Source organism: Corvus moneduloides, chromosome 1 (assembly GCF_009650955.1).
Source record: "Corvus moneduloides isolate bCorMon1 chromosome 1, bCorMon1.pri, whole genome shotgun sequence".
NCBI classification, from domain to species: domain Eukaryota; kingdom Metazoa; phylum Chordata; class Aves; order Passeriformes; family Corvidae; genus Corvus; species Corvus moneduloides.
Window position 1 is genome coordinate 71,263,072 of NC_045476.1, and position 15,106 is coordinate 71,278,177.

General features: G+C 42.7%; 1 protein-coding gene and 1 long non-coding RNA gene across 10 annotated transcripts in view; one reads left to right on the forward strand and one right to left on the reverse strand.

Moving 5' to 3' along the window:
• Positions 1–15,106, reverse strand: part of PHACTR1 (phosphatase and actin regulator 1) — a 308,524-nt gene that overhangs the window by 281,760 nt on the left and 11,658 nt on the right. For all 6 annotated transcript variants that reach the window (XM_032115284.1, XM_032115226.1, XM_032115244.1 and 3 more), the window contains exons 3-4: positions 13,024–13,170; positions 11,261–11,407 (exon numbers count right to left, since the gene is read on the reverse strand). In XM_032115284.1, coding sequence (XP_031971175.1) covers positions 11,261–11,407; positions 13,024–13,170 — 294 coding nt within the window. The remainder of the gene's footprint in view (positions 1–11,260; positions 11,408–13,023; positions 13,171–15,106) is intronic.
• LOC116446880 overlaps positions 10,571–15,106 on the forward strand; it is a 45,787-nt gene continuing 41,251 nt past the window's right edge. For 2 of the 4 annotated variants that reach the window (XR_004241423.1, XR_004241420.1), the window contains exon 1: positions 11,300–11,385. This is a non-coding gene — a long non-coding RNA (uncharacterized LOC116446880). Of the gene's footprint in view, positions 11,057–11,299; positions 11,386–15,106 lie in introns of those variants that run through there. The other 2 variants (XR_004241421.1, XR_004241422.1) reach the window with 2 other exon arrangements.

The window sequence follows — 15,106 nt, forward strand, 5'->3', positions numbered from 1 at the left end:
TCTTCAAGATCCAACCAACATTTCCTTGCTTAATCCACTTTCAAATTCTGTATTAAATCCAGTGTAAACTTCTAAAAGGGGTAAACCAGCCAGTTCCCACAAGCAAACCACCCACAATATACCATTCAACCAGGGAAGTTGGCCTCACACGAGCGGCTGCAGTACACTAAAGCTCTACTGCACACATACACACAATCCCACAGTCCCACATAGGTGAACCAACAAGACCAAATGTGTTCTAACATTTGTTACACAGGAGGTCAGATGTTTTGAATGATGTTCTGCAAAAACAGCTCTGGATTTTATGTATGGCTAATACTGTCACCACATTCACTTCCTCTGTATATCCCTCTATCTCTTGCTGATAACAATATTTTTCTTTCTGTTGTGAGCTGTAATGAAAGCTAAGTGCTGCCTTATTAAACACACTGATATATAGCCGATACAACATTTTATTTTAGCAACAGGGGGAAGAATGAAGTTTAAAAGCTGGATGTATCTCCAAAATGATAAGGAAGCAGGCCCTGCATTTTCCTCCCTCTCAACACTAGGCTCTACTTTTAATCACAATTGGCTACAAATGTCAGTACACCTTGCCAAAAGCCACAGAAGAAACATATCCTGAAACAGCTACGATGCAGGAAGGAACACCTATCACTACTTGGGACCTGTCTACTTGCCACTGACTTGCATAATTGAAAGAGTAAGTTGCACAACTTCTACAGCAATCCCTCTGCTGCCCACTTTAAGCCTTTTAATCTCATGCTGGTTAACAGATGGTCCCTGCACGCTCCTCAGGCTGCTGACACACACCTCTAGGTATATATACAGCCACTTCAGTGGGTGCCCGCTAACATCATGTTTCTGCTGCCTAGGGCAGCACTGACTGCGAGCAGTTAAGTTTAGTAAGCCCTGAAATGTTTCAATGACAACACATGTCCTGCGTTGCCTTAATTTTGGTGATTCTTTCCCCTGGTTTGCTACTATTATGTCATGAAGCATGTTAACAAAAAGCTGTATTCCATCTGTGTAATGATACTTCTCAACCAAATATTTTTACCACTCTCCCCTTGAGTCTCCTTTAACATTGACAAAGCTGTTAGACCAACTGCTTCCAGAGGGGAAAGCTTGCAAGGTTAAACCCCAAGGTTATTCAGTGATGCCTATCTTGGTTTTTTTAAAAAATAAATAAAACTATCAACTAATTAGTTAAAAAGATTATTATTTGAAGCAATCTTATAAAATTTATCTCACAGAATGGCTTGTTCTTCTGAGCCTTGAGATAAGACTAAATTACAAATCGAGCTTTATTGATTTCTTCTTGCCTTATAATTATAGGCTATCATTTTACATGTAATTAGTTAGCCCTGGTTAATGTTTTATTATTAGCTTTGAAAGATTTTGCTGTTCTTCCACACAGAGAAAATTAAAATGATCAATTGCTTTTCGTTTATATTTGGCTATTTAAACTTAGTAAGTAATTGTGAAAAAAAAAAGGAAAAAAAGTAATTTTTGAAAAAAACTTTTAATGATTTTTGGAAAAACATTCAGCACATCTAAAAAGAGCCTTGATGTATAGTGTGAGTCATAAAGGACGATGAACAAAGAAAGCATTAAGACAAAATTAAATTGTTCATGAATGGAGGAACATGCTAAACTGCTTTAAATATAAACAATGACTACTCATTAGCAGCTTAATGCAGTTTATTCCTAACTCTCCACCTCAGTATTTTCAATAAACGACCTCTACCCACAACCAGAAGAGCAGTCTCTATGCAGAGAGCAGGAATTATCATCACTCTGGGGAATGATTGCCTTAACTGGGTTCATGGAAGCACTATGTAGATTAATAGCTCTTTATCAGAGTTTCCAAAGATGCAGGGTGACCATTTAAAGTCAAAGTTCCCAACTTACAGTTTTAAATGCTGGTATGGCATCTCTGCCAAGACAGCAGGCACAGCCTTCAAGAAGCTGCAGGCCCCCACATACATAGCCTGATAGAACACCGGAGAAAGGAAGAGGCGACAGGAAAAGAGAGAAGCCAACAAAAACCCCACAGATGCCAGGAGCTGAGAGCTCACATGAGATAGTCAGCTACAGACCTCTTCACCAGCACACTGCACAACGTGACCTTTACACCCACCTGCTCCCGCAACTGAGGCTCAGCATGGGGAAGAGCCATTCTCCAAACATCACAGATGCCTCATGCATCAAGCACAGCCCCTTCAAGGTCTTCACATCTGTTTCTAGCACTTCTCTAGTGCAAGAAAACAGAAGAAAAAAATTATGTATGAAAACTGCACTATCAATGATGTCAGCAAGGAAAACAAAGGACCATTACGGACATCAGATGGGAGTAATCTCTTTCTCAAGGAATATTGCAATGTAACTATTAATTTCCCATTTCGTTTTAACTGGGAGCATACTTTCTCTTCTGAGACAGATTCCTACGGCAAAGCTGTAGCAAAATGGGACTAGGTTGAAAGAGTCTTTTAATGCTGTTTATGATGGCTTAACTCTATTGTAACACTTGATTGAATGAGGGAACATAGGAACATTTTTCCCAAGGACATGCACCCCAGTTAGTTCTCAAATCTGTCAGTAGACTCCTTATCCTTTTACCCACAGAAATAAGCACACACTGGCAGACAAGTGCCACAGTCAAAACAGGTCCTCCCAAATTTGGGCCATCAAGCTTGAGTCAGGCTTTAACCAACTTACCAACATTCTAGCATAGAATTAGATTTAGCCCTGATGAAATTTCTCTTTCATTTTAATAATACATCAAGTATTTAATTTGCTTATAAACTACTAACCAGATGTCTGTCTGTCCAACTACTATATCCACTAACCGTAAAAATGATATTGCAACATAAATTATGCATAGCAAGAATCCTCTGATTAACCAAAATATGCACTGCAGTTGTTATCCATCATAGTTAAAATGGCATGTGTTCATACAGTATATAAAAACACAAGTATATGCAAATTCTTGCCACATACTTCCCCAGTCTTATGTACTTCATAACCAGAATGAAACCACAGTGAATCTGGAATGCAGAAGAAACATGAGCATTTAATTTTTCAAATCTACCTCCCTATGTTCTTGCTGAATTTGCTACTCATTAAATTCTTCTTTGGACGTCATCTTCACATTCTTATACACTGAACTGGAATTTCAAGATATGAAAATTATTACAAAGTCTGCAGTAAAGGCACTAATTATCTTCTTTTAAATATTCAGGAACATTGTCTCTACAATGAAACCTAGGGAAGGTGAGCATATACTGAGCGTCCAGCTATAGCTTCAGCATATCAATATAAATTAAGACCATCAATGCATTTATAAATGAAGGTAACAGAATTGCATGATTATAAATAATTTTACCCTAATAGCATTCTGAATGAAGAAAACATTTTAGTGGACTATATCAAGAAGTTGTATTATCATGTAAAATACATCACATTAATATGATTAAAATGTTAAAAGTGACATTTTTTGCACCTTATCCACAAGAGATATATTGTCACAAATATTCATCACCAAGAAAGTGTGAAGGCAGTCAAGTTTTATTTTGCTATATAAGTATAATATTTCACACTGACTCTATGGTCTAAAGTAGAAGCACAAGAAATAACTTCTAATAACACAATATTTCATTAACATTGACATTTTATATTTGAAAACAGACAGCCCAGGACATTCTTTCAGGACTAATGACTTTTGTCATATTGCAAAAACCTACAAACCATAAGACTGATTCTGAAGACACTTACATGCCTAGCTCTGAGAATTACTGTGAGTAGTCCCAATGAAACCAATTAGTTGACTCAGAGTAATTAAGCATTAAAGCTAATTATACCTGTTACAGAGGATTAGGCCCTTTCTTTTTACTAGATTTTACAGCTAATAATTCTGAACAACATTGCCAGTTCTGAAGTTCGAAAAAATGCAGTTTCCTTAAAGACCTAGTTTCAATAAGAAATCTATGGCTCCTGATGGGAAAAAAAAAAAAAAAAAAAAAAGAATTTTGCATCATCCCAGCTTGCAGGAATAGACTCGGTTGTGTTAACCCACCAAGCTCATCAAATAAAACACAGAGATAACTTCTTATTCAGGCAAATTCTGCAACATCAATTTTCTTGAAGGACCAGGTTAATAACAAAGCATTACTGCAGCCTTAAAGTCACACATACTGCAGACAGTTTTACAAGGCATCAGTTCTGCACATTCTGATCCCAAAGCAAGCACATACCTTCCTTCCTTCCATCTCCTGTCACAGCTGTTTCACAGCAATGTTGATGCTGTTGACTGCACGGGTATCAGCTGCCCCCCTAACTCAGAAAGGTAATGCATATGTGCAGTGCCACAAGAACATCATAACTTCCAGCATTCAGAGACATGGATCTTATATCATTTTACTCTTGCCAGTTCCATTATTTTGACTAAGTTTGCCCTTCCCTTCGAACTGTCCCCAGTTATATTTGTTAAATCAAGTCTGCATCAACAATTCCCGTTGGATGACAGCTGGTAAAGCAGGGGTATCTCTCCCCTTTAACAGGACTTGGAGAACTTATTCCCATCTGGCAGTCAGTGAATGTCACAGTCTTAAACCAGAGGTTTCCAAAGTCAAGTGCAAGAGTTAAAACCCAAGTTCCTGATAAAACCTCTTCCCCTCTAAACTGCCTGGTGATACAGAGGTGCTTTCAGCCACTGCACTTAGCCCTGGGGAAGAGGAGGTTATCTCAAATGGCCTACCCTTTCCACATGAAGGGTGGCTTTCAGTTTGGATGTTCATTTTTCCTGGTATGTGTACTCATGTTTCCAGGGCTGGAAAGCAGCCAGGAAATGAATCACAGGCACATATCTGATCTTCAGCTATACTCCAAATTAAGCAGTATTAAGACTATCGGTCATCAGTCAGTTAAAGTGCAGACACAAGGTTTTGTAAGGCAACACCTGATGGCAAAGGAGACCAGTTCTTCAGGCCCTTTTATAAAGGTATTAAGAAATGCTTTGCCAAAACCTTTGATTCGGGTTCCTAAGTATGACAGGATCTCCATGACAATAATCTGAAGGAGTGATTAGAGCAGAGCTAGAAGTGGAAATTTTCCAAGCATGCATTTTTACTAATCTTTCTCCAAAAAGAAATAAAACCTCCCACACATATTAGAAAGCCTACTACTGCATATTTCTCTCTCCCCTGTTCTCCCGAGACCAGTCTTTTCTACCTGAAATCCTAAAGCCACCATAATTTGAAAATATTTTTAAAAACACAATTATGTCCTTCAGATTACCCTTTCAACATTATTTCTAAATTGTGAGGTCCATAAATCCAAAGTAGTTGAAATTTGCATATAGTTTTAGGGAGCATTTATTCATATATCATGAAACCATGCAGAGTATTTTACTATGGATATATTCAAACATACACTCGATAAACAGGGAAGAAATAACACAACTCCAAATGTGATAGCATTTCAAATGACTGCAGAGATGATTAACTGTGTTAAATCATTTGTAAGGATGACCAGGGGCAAACTGAGAAACTTCAAAACAGACTTTTAAATAAAATGATGGGGTTTAGAGAAAATTAAAAATTAATGGGATGGAGATTTCCTGCAGAAAATCCAGTCAAGTAATTTCACTTTATTTTCACCTATTTACAATTTACCCACCTCAGTGAGCTGTATAAATATTCTTTCTTATTTTACATAGTAACAAAATAAAGTTCGCAAGCTCCTCCTTGTTCACTGCAGCAAAATGTATCATATCCTTCCAGACAAATCAACATGTATGAGGCTAATACACAAATAACATTATCTTTCCATTAGAAAGCAAAATCATACATCATTTTGATCCCTGAGAAGTATTCTGCATAGCTCTAGAGCTATATAATCCAGTGAATACAGCAGTACAAACAGTAACAGTGAGGCAGCCTACCATGACAGCTGTAAGAAACCCTAGGGCCCAAACAGAGCATGCAAGGTGCCCGGACACTGAAAATATAAGACACTTTTGATTTCAATTTTGTGCCTGGTTCAGACCAGGAAAGTTCCCGCATACACAACTAACAGTCACCCTTTGTGTCCTGGCTTTCCCCCACCAGCTCTGCATGAGAGAAACAGCCGACCATGAACATTTCCCAGCTCGCGAACATTTGTCTCAGCCATTCAGCAGTTTCTGCCAGGATCCTCCTCCCTCTTTACACCCTGTGAATTAATTCTGCTTGCAGCAGCACTAACACATGCTGACGTAGATTTTTTCCTCTCCCCAGTGTGATTTATTCGTCACTGCTTAAGAACAGCAAATGGCACCAAGTTCACTTGCCTTTCTAGACACAAGGACCTTCCTTCTGTACACATGGCAAAATTATGCACAGCCACTCAGTCCCTTCCCTCTCAGCTTTGCTTTCCCAGAACACATTCCAAGAGAACATGTGGCTCCACACTACAAAGAGATAAAACAGATCTTTCATCATTGAAGGGGAGCAGTGATGTATATTTCTACAGTCTGGCTCAGATCCCTGGCTGAAGTCAACAAATGACTTAAGTCACTTGAGGACCCAGCTACTTCAGTGAGATTACTGAGTGATTTCAGTGCACTAGAAATCTGTGCTACACTCCATGGCTGAGCGAGCCAGCTGGGCTCCATAGCTTGCACAGGCTGCACCATCTCTATCAAGTTTTACCTGTCACTACCCCTTTCCCCCTCTGTCCTCTCTCTTCAGAGCCCAGCTCCTCCACTCCTCCTGACGCTACTCTGGCTTCTGTTTGGTTGCACCACTGGTACACACTTTAAATCAAGGTGGGAGGAATATATTCACATTCAAAATCTCCCCTCTCCTCATTTCACAGCATGGAAGCTACTTTTTTCTGAAGGAACATCCCCTCTTTGCTGACCCCTAGTACAGCTGCTGCAGTCATTCTGGCCTTATACCTTCTCCAAGGCATTGGCCTGCTTTCTCTCCGAGTCTCCATTCCCAAGTTAAGTAAGTAGACAATCAGCCTTGCTCAAACAAAGGCCGACATTTGGTGACCTCCCAGAACAATTGAGGAGCTGAGATAAAGACAGCTTCTTGCACCACTTAACAAGAAGCCAGGCTGCTAGAATCAGCTTTGCAGAGGATTGCAGTGCAAAGCTTACTCTTTTTCAGCTAGGAGGAGTAAGAGTATCTGTCTGTGTATAGAAATAGCTTCAATAATGACTAACACTTGAAGGGCTAAAAGAGAACCTGACCAGATCAACTGAGCGCAGTAGTTCCCCCCTTCCCTAGCAAATATCAATAAAATTCTGACAGGGATTCCCCAAGCAGCTGCATGAAGGGGGATGCAGGAGAAAAGCTCACACATCTTGGATTTAGTGACTTTTAAGCAGTCCATTTCCTTATCAGTCATCACCTCTGCCAATTTATCAAGCTTGAAAGCTACCTACCATGCGTTGCCATTTAAAAAGTACAGTATTTTGCAACAGGAAGAATAGAAATCAGCCAAAAGTTGTAATAGGTCAAAACCAATAAAAACCACTTGAACTTACCAGCTAGCACAGGACCAGGAAATATATTATGCTATTGGACAACTGTCACACACAGAGGCCCAAGTTTTCAGAAGTAATTTGGAATTAGCTTCTAGATGCCTGAATCAGAAAGGTAGAAAGACAGTTTGAAAACTGCTTTTAAGAAGATGTATATGAAAAGCCAAAGATGGATGTTAAGAGATAGAGCAATGCCAGATTGCTAATCGTAATAAAGAAAACAAAAGATCACCATCCAAAAGTGAGAGCACATTCCACATTCCTCTAGTGTTGCACTGGAGGAAGTTGTTCAGAAAATAAAAAATTAACTTCTGTATGGAACTGATTTAGTATCAAATATGGAAAAAGAATTTATAGCTACCTATAGCTTTACAGTGTTATGTAGCTACATTAATTTTGGCAGAAGAGGTAATTTTAATCCTTTGGGAAGTATTATCCTCTTGATATGAGCACATAACTCAGATTAATAGGATTTGCATATGTATAATGATAGAGAAAATAACCCTGGGTTTGGAAAACAACTTGGTATTTTAATCAGTTTGGGAACACCAGAAAAAAACCATACCAGGCACAACTACTCCAACAGCATTTGTCAACTCATGCTAGGTAATAATTGTGAGTCAATTGATCAATATTTAGAAACAAACATAATAAACTGGTATGTTTTGGAAAATCAAACAAAGCAGAGCTATTAGTATAATCGAAAGACAAGGGGAGGTAGAAGCTGCAGTGTAAGCACTTGCAAATTGTGTTTTTTAGAGACCCGGACCAAATACATGCTATACCCAAACTGTGTAATTGACTCTGTGTATGCAATCTCTCAGTCGTTCAACAATACAGATAACAGCAGTAATGGTATAATTATAACTTACAGCTGAAGTAGATAAAAACCTGATGGTTCTTAACTAGTGGTTGCAATTAAGGGTGGAGAAGAGCACTATTCACTGCATCTGGTTATGGTTCATTAATAAAAGTGGATTTAAAGTTCCAGTACAGCTAAACAGTTGCATGCTGCAGCCAAACTCGGACCATGTCCTGACAGAATACAATGACTGGGCAATGCAGCTTGACTCGTAACAGCTGTAGGAAAGATAGCTCTGCAAGCAGTGGTTGAGCAGCAAGTGTAGATATGGAATACACTAAATGGAAAGCAAGCAATAGGCACACGAGGAAGAGGTTCTTTCCTGCGCCCCAAGCATCACTTCAGCTTCGACTGCATCCGTGGATTGAAGAAACAGCTTTACTTCCTTCCTACCACCTTCCCCCTTCACAGGCAAAGAGGTACACACACCCCTGTGCGCACACGTGCGCTGCCAGCCCACGGACAGACAGGGAGAACAAGGCAAGGCGGGACACGCGTCCTCCACTCCCGGCGGAGCGGCTTCAGCACCGGGGGCGGCGGACAGCGCCCCGGGCTCCCGGGCAGGAGGCCGGGCCCCTCCGCCTACAGGGCACTGGGACACCAAGGGCGACCCGGCACCCTCCGTGGCACAGCAGCAGCGACACCAGCAAAGAGGCTGCAAATTGAAACCTGGTCGGCTTAGAAACAGGGTGCTTCGCCCCCGGAGGCAAAAAGATAAATGCAAGAACACCTCATAAACAATAAGTTTCAAAAGTAAAGCCTGAGCTGCGTGGCATTATCAGGTATGAGCAAAAGTGGACAAACACATTTTCTAGTGGCTTTTTCCTCAGACTAGAGAGTTCTCAAATCCAGGCAGCTTGGTTTGTGCTTTCTGAGCAAACGGAAGAGTAAACCCAACAGCTCAGAAATGAAGTGGGTATCAGCAGCACGTTTCACTCGCTTTTTGGCTCACTCACTCAATACTGGTTGCTAAGCAATTTTATTTTTTTTTTAGAGCACAAAACTACTCACTGCCAGATGGATTAATGAAAATACACACTTGCACTACTTACAACATTTTTCATTTATATTTCTTGATACACCAGTACTGTTTAATTATTTCTTTTTTAAGGAATTCCATTTCCAGGTTTGCAAGTAAAGACCCAAATTATAGAGCGCCAGGAGGAGGGGAGGAACAGAAAGAAGTTAAGTGTAATTATCAAATTCTTTGGTGGATTTCAGGAAAGAGGTACCTTGAGACTTGCTCATCCTCTGGGACTTGTAGTAAAAACAGCATGTCTAGCTCAGCATAGAGATGTGAGGCACCAGGTGACCTGAAGGTGCCTTGCTCTTAACTGGTTTATCTATTTATAACTACATGTCATAACATTACCTGAGAGAACACAAGTCAGCATAGGGTTATTTCAGCAGTCAAATAACCATACACAGCCTTTTTTTATTTACACCTTACACACAGCAATGCTCTTTCCATTTTCACTTCCAGGTCTTTATAGAGCTGAAACCTGGCATGGTCTTCCAGCCTGTGCCCTGGAATGCCACCCAACTTACCTATGGTTTGGTAATTTTTTAGAAGTCATGCTCAGAGAGAAATAATGACACGCCATACAACATAACCAACTGTTCCGTCAGTGGTAAAACCAAACTGCGCATCAGCCATTACCAAGGGTGTAATTGCAGCAGGGATAACAGGAGGGGGAGGGGAATCCGTTCCATCCCCAAATGGAGAAGAAAATGCATCTCTGCCATCTCCAACTTTCTGCCAGCTGAAAAGGGGGAGGAGGGATGGTAGAGACTGCAGCAGGGCAAGCAGCAACTCCAAGGCAGCTCATTTGCCTTTACAGCTGGCAGTGAGCTGACAGGCTCAGCATCAAAGAATGCTACACAGTTGGGTCATTTTGTGCGCTACTGCTGGGACATGAGGGAGCCTGCAGTACTGCTGGCTACAGATTCTCCCTCACACTGTCCCCCTTCCCAAACAGAGGAAGTCTGGTTTGGTGCATAGAACCAGCAGAAAGAAATTTCTTTTCTTTTGTTTTTGAGAGCAACTAACCTCTGGTGTACTTAGTTTGCTGTTGACAGAGATCATAAGGAAAGGTCAAGAAAGGAGGGAAAAGCACAGGCCTAGTAGGAAAGAAACAGGATAGTTTCATCATGTGCAGGATGAGCTTAAACCTCAAGGGAGTCATGAGGAAGAGGTGGCAAAGAGGAAGGCACAGTAGTGGAGAAAGGGGAAGGAAAGGTCAGGTAGAGAACTGCAGGAGGTTCATCCCAATAAAAGGCAGGAGGAGGTCAGTGTAGGGAGCTGGAGGTGTGTTGGTCGAAACCCTCAGGCTGTACACGCATCGAGAGTCACAAAAGGCAACGCTGAGACAACGGGGGACCTCATGAAACTAAGTGGACAACGCAGGTGCAAGTTTTCTTGCACTTCTGAGGCACAAACCCATCAGGGGAAGAAGGCAAAGAGTGAGCATGGGAGAGACTTGCAAAACGCCAAGGGCAGCGTCTCCAGGAGGGACGCCAGAACCTGGCGAGGAGGGACAGTGCAGAAGCCTTGTAGGGATGCGCCACGACGCTCTGCAGGGCGAGAGGGCGGCACTCTGGGAGAGGGGAAGCTTCGAGGAGCTGAACAGAGAAGGACAGCCGGCCCCCGGCTCACCCAGGTGGGAGGCGCGGGGCAGGGGAAGCCGGTCCGTGGCCCAGGGCCGGAGGAGGCCGGCGAGGTGCGAAGGCGCGGGCACCTAGGCAGGGCCGGGCGGCGGCGCCCGGGGAGCCCGCGGGCGCTGGCGGGGGCGGAGGGCGGGGGGCGGCCCCTTCCCTCCCTGCCTCCCCCGCCGCCGGTCGCGCCGGGCCGGGCCGCCTCTCACCTGTGTCGAGGTTGAAGGAGATGCGGGCCTCGGCGAGGTAGGGGGTGTCGCTCTTGGAGCGGACGCGGCGGATGGGTCTGCGGTCGATGTCCTCCTCGGAAGATGCCGCCATTAATGTGGGCACGGTGAGCAGCGTGGCCCGGCGAGCTGGCGAAGGCGAGCGGCGGCGCGGGGCGGCCGGGCGAGGAGGGGGCGGAGGGGGAGAGAGGGGAAAGGAGGAGGGAGAGAGGCGCGGGAGGGGGAGGGGAGGACGGGGAAGGAGAGAGGGAAAGGGAGAAAGGAGCGCAGGGAGGGTGGGGGAGAGACAGGGAAAACCCGTCAAGGATCTGCGGACGGGAGCGGCCGCGGCGGCCCTGCCCGCTGCCCCTGCCGAGTCCCGCCCGCCTCCGCTGCGGGGGACGGAGCGGTGACCCCGGCCCCGGCGCTGCCGGCCCCCGCCCCGGGCAGGGTCCGGCCGAGCGCCTTTCCCGCCCCCAGGGGAGGTCCCGGTTGAGGTGCCAAACGCCGCTGATGGGCCTGGCCGGCAGAGGTGCCACCCCGCAGCAAGCCTGGCGCCCTGAATTGCTCCTTTCCAGCCCAGGGCGTCTCGTAACTCACAGCACAGCTGCATCGGGACTTGGTGGGATGTCTAATGTGTATCCCTTCACCTCCTTGCCCTCTTTCCTTGGACAAACCCATGACATAAAGCGGGATGGTGTGCCACACCTTGGCAGTTTAAAATGCCAAGGGAACTGAGGAGCCTGCCCTCAACGTTTGAAACTGACCGTCACTCAAAGGCCGGGGCTCGCCTTCCTAAGTCACTTCGGCAAGTCTTTGAGAAAAATGTGACCATCTGCAAAAACCAGAGACTCCGTTCTCCGGCTGCAAGCTGGGGTCGGTGTTTTGTGGCATCTCTGTTTCTCTGTTTAGTAATCAGCTCTTGATGTAGACGTTCTTACCCTATGGTTTATATGCTGCCTGCCACATTAGGGCTCCAATTTCGGTTGGTTAGTGTAATATAAAAAATTAAAAATGCTATTTAAAAAAAGTGGTAGCACAACAGTACTACGTAAAGTAAGAGCTGGACAGTTAAAATATGTGCCTAAGAGTGTACTAGCTCATGACATTTAATTCAGGGCTTTTTTTAAAAAAACCCCACTCTGCTTAAAGTCACTGAGTTGTCAGTACTTCCAAAATCTTTTGTTTTGATCAACTTCAATGAGAAAAAAAGACCAGGGAAGGAATGCTGGGGCTCAGTAACTCTGAAGGCACTGATAGTAACACTAGTTGGTCTGAATTTTGGAGGACGGCTCTCTTACTCATTCCTGCAGAGTCAGGAGTTTTCTGTTACATGTTTGCCAATTAGTCCTATTGCGGTTTTGGGGTGTGCTGCATGTTCTTCAATAGCAGTAACATTGGGTTTAGCTGAAGTCTGCTGTTAGCTGTAATCCCTTCATAAATGTTCTCAAGACCTTTCATGTTTCTGGATGCCTGGAATGGATAAGATGTATTTTGTTTGCAAATCAATTCTATTTTGGTGTGATCTCACTAGCTCACCCTGGCTAAAACAGGGGAAAAGTTTTAGTTAGCACTTGCAGGAGAATTTTGAAAATGATCCTTGTTCATACATATGCAGGTACTTGTAGTTAGACAGCCTTGGCATCTTTGGATGTCTGGTAAACCACCACATCACTTGTGAGAGGAGGTACCATCTGGTCCATCTGCATCTCAAAAAGAAGACTTTAATTAACATCATATACTGTTTAGGGAAGGTGTGGTCTTACCATTATCAAGGTTGAAGCAGATGCGAGCTTCTTCCAAGTAAGGGGTGTCACTCTTAGACCGGAGCCTTCTGATGGGTCTCCGGTCTATGTCATCCTCAGAAGTTGCTGTCACCAGAGTGGGCACAGTGAGAAGAGTTGCCCGACGAGCTGGTAAGAAAAAACAGATGAAGAGGAGAATAGGAGGAGAACAGAGAAATGGAAAGGGGGAGAAACAGGTAGAAAAATTAAAAAAAAAAAAAAAAAAAGAGAGAAAGAAAATCACTCAATGGAAGAGATGATCTGTAGCAGGTAGTAGAACAGGCTGTTTGGTATAAGGTCCTTGCATTATATTCTAAGTGCTGCAGAATTTAAGGGCTGCACTAAATGATAGCAAGAAAAGATTGCTGTCTTGTGTGCCCCAAAGACACAGGTTATAGCTGTATTGCTGCCGCAGATTGCAAGTTCCTAGTTTTGCCACTAAAACCATTCTTTTCTCAACTTCTCAATAGCTGCAGTCTCTCTTTTCCTGAATGCTGTTTTTGAGGCTGTGATACCTGAGTAGTGGAAGTATTTTAGTCGATTAATTTGCAGAAATCAATGGAAGCTGTGCTTTGAACACATGATGTGGTGCTTACCCTTGACATGATGCAGCTATTCCAAAACTCAGTTTCTTGGTGTCTCAACTTGGGCATTCAAAATTAACAGCTCCTTTTTGCTCTTGATCACTTTATGTCTCAATTTCTTAGTTGTGGAACAGGGAGAAACATAATTTTCATTCAGTAGGAATTTTGTGAACATATAAATCCATTAATATTGTAAAGTATTCATATACTTTAGTGAAGCACCCATGAAAAACCCGTGAGTAAATTAAGATTTCTATCTTCTGAACAGGATTTAAATGGCTTGGGGCCATGCATTCAAGGAGGAGAAAGCAAAATATTTAATACTGGCTCATTAAGTGAGCACTGCCCACTTCATGCACTGATGAAGCAAATGGTAGGATAGTAAAAAATTGCTGTCATCATGCAATTAGAAGCCGTACTATAATCCATATGTATAAGGAGACTGAATTAATGTTGCAGAGGCACCCTTCATTTTGGCATTGCCTAAGTATTTAGCTCTGGACCTTATAGCCTTGATAATGTCCCTTAAATGTAGGTGTTTTATATGTGAAATGTAATTATGAGTGGCTTTTGGATGCTTTGGGCACTGAGCCTATAAATTACAAATGACAAACAGAAGAGCCTCTATAAATATATCCACCTAAACTCTCTCTCTGAGTAGATAATCACAAATGCTAGGTTGGGAGGTGGCTGATCACTGGAAGTATGAGCACCATGCACAAGTACTGTCTCCTCCACCTCATATATAGTTGGAAAGAGAATTTCTGCTTGAAAACCTGTCCTTACCCTCGATGTGGGCCTATTAAAATAAACTATCATGTGGGACCGTGTAAGAGCCTAGGAGCCTAAACCCTGAATATTTCTTGCTGTTGGGACATAAGAGTCTTTATCTCAGGGCTTTCGTAAAGCATCACACTTCAAATAACTAACAGTGAACTATATTTTCCAATTGGGACTGGAGAGCATGACTGATAGTGACTAAGAGCACATTCTGCAACGTACTAACTGTGATTCTTTCTTTTTAAAGTTTTTTAGGGTTTCACACGAAACTTGTCAATCAGTAGCTTTCAGATGCCTAAAATCTGACTTAGGTGTTAGGTATGATAGCGTATGATTAGTATGAGTTAACAAAAGCTGCCACGCTCTGTTTTTCAATTTGCACTATTGTGTAGTTTACTAAACAAGTAAATCTGTGCTGCTGGAGGTAGAGGTTATTTCTGGTCTAACTTGCTTATTTTCTGTTTTTAAATAGATTTCTTTCAAGTTTTTGCTAATTTCTAACCTAGCATTTGAATTTGAAGTAAAAGCAGAGGGCAGGAGTTGATTTAATGGGGTCAACGATTTAGATTAAGCTAAAGTAAACACTGTAACTAGGCTGTAAACCATTATTCCCTTGTAAGGGGGAAGTACAGTAATGAAGATAAAAGAGAATGGAAAATTTCTACTATGGAAAATTTTGTGTACTGCATCTTCAAATTTAC